The sequence below is a fragment of the Colletotrichum siamense genome (assembly GCF_013390195.1).
Source record: "Colletotrichum siamense strain Cg363 chromosome Unknown KSG_Cg363_contig05, whole genome shotgun sequence".
NCBI lineage: Eukaryota > Fungi > Ascomycota > Sordariomycetes > Glomerellales > Glomerellaceae > Colletotrichum > Colletotrichum siamense.
The window spans coordinates 5,431,989-5,441,060 of record NW_023501018.1 but is presented as its reverse complement, the minus strand read 5'-3'; the positions used below and the strand labels follow the sequence as shown (position 1 = coordinate 5,441,060).

At 53.3% G+C, this 9,072-nt stretch overlaps 1 protein-coding gene across 1 annotated transcript; it reads right to left on the bottom strand.

The window, feature by feature from the left end:
- Positions 1-3,497: 3,497 nt before the first annotated feature.
- On the bottom strand, positions 3,498-8,528 carry CGCS363_v009027 (Bloom syndrome protein-like protein; the record flags this gene model as incomplete). Its single annotated transcript, XM_036640876.1, has 2 exons — positions 3,498-8,079; positions 8,131-8,528. The coding sequence occupies 2 exons, from the start codon at positions 8,526-8,528 to the stop codon at positions 3,498-3,500; spliced, it is 4,980 nt and encodes a 1,659-aa protein (XP_036494087.1).
- Between the last annotated feature and the right edge of the window lie 544 nt (positions 8,529-9,072).

The following is a 9,072-nucleotide window of genomic DNA, read 5'->3' as shown; positions in this document are numbered from 1 at the left end:
TTAAAACCCTAAAACCCTAAAACCCTAAAACCCTAAAACCCTAACTCTGTAACTGCTGTTCTAATCTCGTAAATTTTCGTAAACAACAAAACCACCCCTATCTCTGAAAAATATTCCCTATCTTCATCTTTAATTATGACTATTCCCTCTGCTCTGGCCTTAACCCTAATCCTTTCACCTGTCCCTAACCTTGTTCTTTTATTCTATCCCTAACCCTTTCCTTTCATCTAACCCTAACCCTTTCCTTTCATCTATCCCAAACCTTGTTCTTTTATTCTATCCCTAACCCTTTCCTTTTATCTATCCCTAACCCTTTCCTTTTATCTATCCCTAACCTTGTTCTTTTATCTATCCCTAACCTTCTTCCTTTCTCTATCCCTAACCTTTTCTAATTCCCCTGTCCCTAACCCTTTCCTGTTGCTCTCTCTCTATCCTCTCTTACTCCTAACCCTAAACCCTCTTAAAACGCCTTTACTATCTAAATTCCTGTTTTTGTATTTTCCCTTGTCTCTGCTTCGCTCCTGCTTTGTCTCTATCCCTCTAACTCTTGCTTTGTCACTAACCTCTTTGCTATATACTAACCCTACCTTTTTTTTTTCTCTTCCTTCTTCTTTCTCTCTCTTGCTCATCCTTTATTCCTTCCATCTGTATCTTTCTCCTCCTAATTCTTTCCCTTGGACCTCTGCTTTAATTCTCGTTCGTCCTTTATATTGTAAACTACCCCCTTCTAAACCTTACCTCTTCCTTTCTACTATCTCTTCCCTTTTATATCTTCACGCCTTCTCTTATCCTGAACTTATACTTACGGTTTACCTTACTATATTTTTATCTACCTCTTTTAAACTTGAACTTGTTGATTATTTTTACTCCCTTTCTTCCCTAACCCTTCTGTCCTTATGTACTGAAATATTCTCCTTGCGATGAACTCCTTACTTTGATATCTCCTCTATCTACTTATTATCAACCCCTCCCCTATCCTAAACTGATTCCCCTGTACTCCTGCCTACTGGTAAAATGTGTCCTGCTTCCCCTTCTTACCATGCCCCTGACCTTATGATAAAATGGTTGTCTTTGGAACCTTATTCGGCTTGTTCTGTGTTAATTTATCTGGTGCTTACTATTCCTCTATATCTTGGTGTTATATAATCTGTATATATTATGAACTTGGAATTCTCTATAATGCTGCCCATCCACTTGTATCTGAATGGGAACTTTTGACTCTGGCTTTGGACTGGAATCTCTCTCTCTCTCTTATTTATGCCTGCTTATACTAACTACCTTACTTTATTAATATAAACACCCCTCTTGTTTTTCCTTTACTTTATCCTTAACTTTTATCCCTACTCTATTTTGAACTTTTTCTCTACTCTAACTCTTACTTTTATTTCTGCTCTGTTTCTAACTTTCTATTTCTACCCTATCCTTAACCCTTTTCTTTTAACCTATCTCTAACCCTCTTCCTTATTCTAACCTTTACCTTTACTTCTGCTCTAACCCTAACCTTACTCTTTTAACTTATCCCCTACCTTTTTCTCTACCCTATCCTTGACTTTTATTTTTACTCTATTTCTAACTTTCTATTTTCGCCTTGTCCCTTACCTTTTCCTTCATTCTAACCCTCACTTTTATTTCTGCTTTACTTCTAACCCCTTTCCTTTAACCTATCCTTTATCCTTTTCTCTGCTCTAATTCTGCCCTTTATTTCTGCTCTATCCCTAACTCTTATTCCTGCTCTATCCCTCACCCCCTTTTTCTTTTACTCTATCCTAACTTCTAATCCTGCTCTATCTCGAACCCTTTCCTGTTGACATATCCCTAACCTTAACTTTGTACGATCTCTGACTTGCTTATGCTCTCCATCTGTGGGTTGCTATATGAACCTTCCTCCTTCTTTCTTACCTAACTCTGTTTACTTATTATTCCTCCTTGTTATCCTGTCTGTGTATGTTTCCTTTCTCCCTCTAACTCCTTTCTTCCCTTTCCTACTCTATTATATATATTAACTATCTACCTTATGAATCTGCTATCTTTCGTTTGTTACTTATTAACTTCTCCTCTCTTACTTACTCTTCTAACCTTTTGGTTTATAACCTTTCTCGTGGTACATAACCCTTGTTTTGTGAATAACTTATAACTCTTTTTTTACTATCTTACTCCCTTATCTCTCTCTCTCTATTTACTCTCTAATCTTCTTTATAACGACTCCTATACTCTTACGAACTCGCCTCTACGGACGAACACCTTACTACTCGGCCCTTTTGTTATACTATGCTACTATGCTATCTAATCTAAAACTGGTCCTGTTATCTTCAACTCTGTATCTGTCTATATTATGCTTATATTCCTATGTTCCCTTTTCGCTCCTCTCCTTGCCCTCTTTACTTTTGTCTCTTTCTCTGCTCTTTATATTCCTCCCGTCTTCCCTATCCCTTCTCTCCTCTCTATACTTTACCCTTCTTGCCTCTACTTTCCTCTGCTCCTTGGATCCCCCCTTTCTTGTTGCTTGCTAATTGTATGTCCCCTCTATTATCTGTTTCTTAACTCTATCCCTCCTGAACTTTGCTTTATTGCTGACTTCTATTTCTGCCCTATTCTTGACCCTTCTGTTTGCTGTATTCCTGACTTTGATTCCTACTCTGACCTTAATCCTTCTCTTTAACCTATCTCTGACCTTTACTGTGTACTAACCCTGGCTCCCCTATACTCTACCTCTATGGGCTGCTAAATGAATCTCCCTCCCTCTCTTTTACTGAAATCCGTTTTTTTTACTTTTCCCCCCTTGGTCTTCTATCTGTTTGTATTTCTATTTCTCTCTGTCTACTTTCTTTCTACCTCCCTTTATCTTTAACTACTGTCTACTGTATAAATCTGCTATCTTTGGTATGTGATTCTTTAATTCCCCCTCTCTTGCTGACCTTGCTACCCCTTTTTGGCTGTAATTTTTCTCGGTGTACTCTGCTCTCTTTCTATAACAAATCTTTTACTCTTTCCTATTATCTTAATACTATTCTCTTTCCCTCTGCTTGCCCCCGAATCTGCTTTATTATAACTCCTATACTCTTACTAATTCGCCTTTGTTAACGAACCTCTTACTGTTCTGCCCTTTTGTTCTGCTATGCTATCTAACCCTAAAACTGGCCCTGAAATCTTTAACACTACATCTGTATTATATTCACGCTCTTACATCCCCTTTTTACTTCTTTTTTTTCCCTTCTCTCCGGCCCCTTTCTCTGCTCTTTCCATCCTTCCACTGTTGCCTATACCTTTTGCTGCTCCTTGTATTCCCCCCTTCTTGCTCCTTGCTCATGATTCATCCCCTCTGTTACTCTTTGTCATCTTCCACCTCCTGCTCTCTTGTGCTATTAAATCTTTCTGTGTGAAAAAACATCTGATGCTCTGTTTTCTATTATCCTTTACTACTATACTTCCCTACTCCCTACCCTAAACTGTCGTACTCCTATGTACGGCCCCTACTCGCCCCGCCTTGCCCTGCCTGATCACCCCTCTGCTACGCCCTCTACTGCCTTCTGCCACAACTGGCTTGTCAACCGGCACAACTTGCTTGACTGCACCCCTCCCCATTGGATCATCTGCCCTAACCACTTATATACCTCCTTCTCGCTCGACGCCCACTCCTCTAACCCGTCCGCTCTGCGCATCGCCCTCACCGTCTCCTCGTACACCCTCGACCCCACACCGATCGTTGCGACGGCGAACATCGTAACCATCAACCCTTGGTACTGGCATGAACCGCCCTCGACCTCCGTGAACCGCCCGCCGTCCTCGCCCAACGGCTCCCATCGCCGACACCAACCCTGCGGCAATCCGCAATGGAAACAACTGCTGAAATTCTCCATCATCCGTCCGTCGAACATGGCCTCTTCCATCTGCCTCCTGTACTGCGCCGTCCACCCCCACGCCTGCTCCCCGCGGCCTGGGCAATCGTCTAACGTGTGCCCGTCGCTCTCTCTCCGGCGTATCCCGCAATACGTGCACCGTCCCGCCCACCGCGCCAACTGCTGCTTGAACGTCTCCCCCTCCTCCCCTAACCCTGAACGCTCTGCCCTGGCCTGCCACTGGCGGAACTGCCTGGCTTGCTGACTGGTCTCGAACGCGGCCCTGATCTCTTCGTCTTCTCTGGCTCCATGTCCCTCTCTATCCCCGTCCTTGTCCCTATCCATATCTCCATCCCCGTCGTCTACCCACATCACCTCCGACGCCCTCTGCCGGCATATGTCGCATGCCTCTTCGCCCTCCTCGCACCCTGGACGGTCCACCCGCCCGTCCATGACCTCGTCTAACACAATCCGCCGGCATACCTCTCCCCTGATGTATGTCCTTGTTGACACCTCCCATCCCCCTCCGGCTGCCCTCCCATCTTTCTCTGCCTCCCCTGCCTCCTTCTCCTTCTGCTTCTCCTTCTCCTTCTCCTCCACGGCTGCCCTACTGCATATAACAACCGACCGGCTTGGCTGGCCGTCTCGCCCGGCACGCCCGCTCTCCTGGACGAAATCCCGCAACCGCCGCGGCATGCCCGCGTGGACCACCAACCGCACGTCCGGCACGTCGATGCCTAACCCCAACGCGTTCGTCGCCACGATGACGCCCCCATCGGCGCCGTCGCCCATCCTCCACGCCTCCAACCTCGACGCCTTGTCCTCCGTGCTGCCGATGCTGCTGTGGAACGCTGCGCACCCCAACGCCTCGGCCATCCGCTCGACGCCCTCGATCGTGCTGCTGTACACCACCGCCTTGCCGCGTGGCTGCTGCCGCAACCAATCCCTGACCTCCTGGCAACCGCGCTCCTCGACGGCGCTCAACTCGCCGTCCTCACCCTCCCGACCTGACCCTAACCCTAACCCTGACTCTGCCCGGCGCCTGTGGCTTGCCGCACCACGACCACGACCACGACCCCCACCCCCTGACCCTAACGCAACGACAACAACCCCATACTCGATATTCCTCCGCGTCGTCGCCTCGCGGAACACCCGCACCCGCTCCTGCCGGATCCCCGTCACGGCGAAAAACTCCCGCTCCTCCGCCGGCGGCAACGTCGCCGTCAAACACACCAACTGCGCCCCGAACTCCTGCACCGTCCGCCCCAACGCCCGCAACGCCGGCCGGAACCCCCTCGACCCATCCAACACGACGTGGCACTCGTCCAACACCACCCGGTCCAACTGCTGCCGCCGCTGCAACCGCCCGACGAAATCCCGGAATCCCTGCGTGACGGCCGACTCGGGCGTCACGAACACCACCGTTGCTGCGGCCGTGTTGGCCCGCCCGCCGCCGCGCCACGTTGTCGACGCCAACCCCGACCTCGAACACCGCGCGTCCATGTCGGTGCGCAACGCCACCAACGGCGTCACGACGATCGTCACCCCGTCCGGTGCGCAATACGCCGGCAACATGAACGACAAACTCTTGCCGCCGCCCGTGCCCGTCACCTGCACGATCGGGTCGTCCCCGCGCATGATCGACCGGATGACCCGCTCCTGCTGGCCGCGGAACGCCGCCCGCGGGTCCCCCATCATCTGCCGCAACTGCCCGCCGGCGTTGGCTAACTGCAACCGCGTGAACCGCCGCCGCCGCTGCCCTTCGAACTCCTCGTCCGCCGCCGTCGTCGCCGTCCGCCGCCGCTTGGTGGGTGCCCCGCCGCCCCGGTCCTCCGCCCCGAACCCCAACAACCGGTGCCACTGCCGGCTGACGGCCCGGAACCTGTCCCGCAACGCCGCCGTGCCGAACGGTGCCTCCTGGTACAACCGCCCGTATATCATCCCCGCCACGTGCGTGCCGTGCCCGGCCTGCAAATCCAATGCGCTGTCCTCGACGCCTATGTCGTCGTCGTTGTCGTCGTTGTCGTTGTTTTTGTCGTCTGCCCGTCCGAACGCCTCGTTCAAATACCGGTTGGCGATGGCGACGGCCATGTGCCGCCACCCGCTGATGTTGATCTTGCTGCCGACCAACCGCTCGCTGTGCTGCTGCATGATCCGCCTTGCCTTGTCTGACGTCCACAACCGTTCGTCCGTCCACGGCGCCCGGCCGGGGGTGGCGTTGGCGCTCTCGTCTGTGATGGTGTTGTCACGGGCGTCGTCGTCCTCGGTGTTGTCACGGGCGTCGTTGTCCTTGGTGTTATTGCGGCGCTCGTCGCCCCTGGTGTTATCACGGCTCGCCTCGCCCGCCGCCCTGCCCCTTACAACCACGTCGTCCGCCCATAAAAATGCGCTCTTCCGGTCCGTCTGATGGATGATGCCTCCTACCTGCTGCCAAAACGGCAACACTAACCATAAATACCACACCAACAACTCGCCGACCTCGCGCGGCAAATACCGGTGTATCACCTTGGCCGTCCCCGTCTGGCGGTAATTCTTGTGGTACGACGTGACGAAACATATCATGCCGTCGTGTGCGAACACGTTCCTGACCCCGCCGTTGGCCGTGTTGCTGTGTCTGATGCCTGCTAACTCGGGCGCCCGCGCCGGCTGCCCTGCCACCATGTGCATCAACATCCACAACCGCTCCCGGAACGATTCCAACGCCTGTCTGTATGCCTGCACCGTCCTCTCGCGGTATGGGTGGTGGCTATCGCTGCGGTTGGACGTGACCTCCTCCGCCTGTCCTGCTGCTGCTGCTGCTGCTGCTGCCACTGCCGCCGCCGCCGCCCCTCGCGTTGGGTCTAACCACGCCCGCCGCCGTGCCTCCGACTCTGCGATGCGCCGTGCGATCCACCCCTTCCCCTTGCCCACCCACGCCTCGTTGCGGTCGTCGTGTAAAAACGAATACCCCGGCCGGTCCTGGCTGTGGTCGTCGTGCATGCTGTCCCACCTGATGGCGGGCAACGCTGCTGCTAACGCTGATCGGCCTCCGTACCCATCGCCGTGCCCGTCCCTGTCGGGATCATTATCCCTATCCCCATCCCCGTCCACCACCGCCAACTGCGCCAACAACGTCCGCGCCTCCTGCGCTACCCCGTGGAACATCTCGGCCAACTCGCACACCCGCACCCGCACCCGCCGGAACGATATCCGGTCGCCGCTCCAATCCACCATCCCCGGCGCCACCGTGTTAAACCGGATATGCATCCCGTACGTGCGCGCGTCGTAAATCCAATTCATCGCCCTGGGCTCGTCGTCCGGCCGCCCGGGCATCCGCGTCATGAACCGCCGCACCTTGTCGCGCACCAAATGGAACACGCTGCTGGCCTCTTCGTACGCCGCCTCGGCCCCTTTGGTCGCCGTCAACGCCACCACCTCGTCCTTCCGCTCCAACCACGCCTGGTACACGACGAACATCTTGGCCACCTTGATCACGGCTGAATAATTCGTCGTGTACTCCGTCGCCTGGTGCCACCCGCCGTCCTCGCGGATGCCCAACACCGCCAACGCGCCGATCATCGCGCTCTCCTTTTGGCTCTGCTTGTACGGGTCCTCGATGATGGCGATGATGGCGTCCAAACACATCCTCTCGACCTCCTCCGCCTGCGCGGCCTGCCTGCTGCCGACATCCGCCTCGACACGGCTGGTGAACGCATCCCACAACGACCCCTGACGCATGGTGAACCGATACGGCGGCCGCTCGCGCTCCGGCCACTCGTCCATGCGGAACCATATGCTCACCATCTTACGCCAAACCTCCTTGTACCGCTGCCACGTGTCGTCCTCCATGCGGTTGTCGAATGGCCGCACCGGCTTCTGGCCGATCTCCTTCCGCTCCGCCTCGAACAACACGTCGTGCCCGACCTTGTGCGGTGCTGCTGTTGCGCATGCCTTGTCGGCGACGCTGTTGAACACGGCCCATATGGCCTCTAACGTCTCCTCGCCATCCTCAATTGGTCGCGTGGCCTCCTGTAACTGCGTCTTGTTCAACCCTTCCAAATCCCTCGTCCACCCGACGCGGTACAACCACCCGTTCGGCTCCAACTTTTCGTCCACTGTACTGACCTCCTCGCGCGCGTCGGCCTCGAACCGCTTCTCTTGGTTCTCGTGCAACGTGACGAACCACGCCGTGTCGTCCGTCCCCGGCCCCGATGGCTCGCTTTGAACGGCCACCCCTAACCCCCGCCCGACCTCGAACCATCCGCTTGCGGCCCGTGTTAAAAAAAAACGCTGGCATGGCACGCCTGTTGTCCACGGCAAATCTCTGACTGCCGTGGCTTTCTTGCGCACATTGCCCCCCTTCTGCCAATCATTCGCCCACCGGTGTTCTGCCCGGCAATGCTCCTGCATGTTTCGCACGCGGCGGCACACATAACGGCATGCGTGGCAACGCAAACCGTCCGCCCGGGGCGGTGCGATATGGGCAACTGGCTCGACCGTGGGGTCTGGGTATTGAAACGACTGCAAATCGGCCTGGCTGCGGATGATGCCGGGAATATCGCCGACTAATCCGGCGACCTTGCTCCTGGCCTCGGCGGGGATTGACCGATGGTTATTCCGCAAATGCGCCGTGGCTTCGTTGGCTAATACGGCGTACTGACATAATGTGCATATCAAAATGGAATACTGCGTGTTGTGGACGAATGGCTCCATCTTTGGCATGTATTGGTTACTTTCTTCTATCTACTGTTTATGACTGGTTCCTCCTGTCCTCTCTTTATAAACTCACCTTCCTGCCCCTTAATTCCATATACTTTCTCCTTGATCTACTTTCCTCCCTGCCTACGTTCCATCGCTCGGTCGGGCTTTCTGGCCTGGCTGATGGTCCTGTTATATAATTGGCTGGTTAATGCGGGGATTCGGACGACATCACAAAAACATCTACTACCCTATTCACCTATTTCTGGACTCATATCACGGAATAAAACACTGAGAACTGGGTTCCTATAATTATACCGATTGTGGCTTTAATTGCATGCTACTTTTACCTATTTTACTACGGAAAATCTCAACGGCTTCCACCTTGCTGTGAACAACGGTTTCCGCCCTTGTCTCAACGGACCCACCTAATTCCATGGTGGGGCGTTCAATGGCTTCCGACGTCAGCCATCGTGGACGTGATGTTAGATGTGCTGTGACTTCGTTCGCTACTACTGCATACTGACATGATGTGCATATCAGAATGGAATACTGCGCG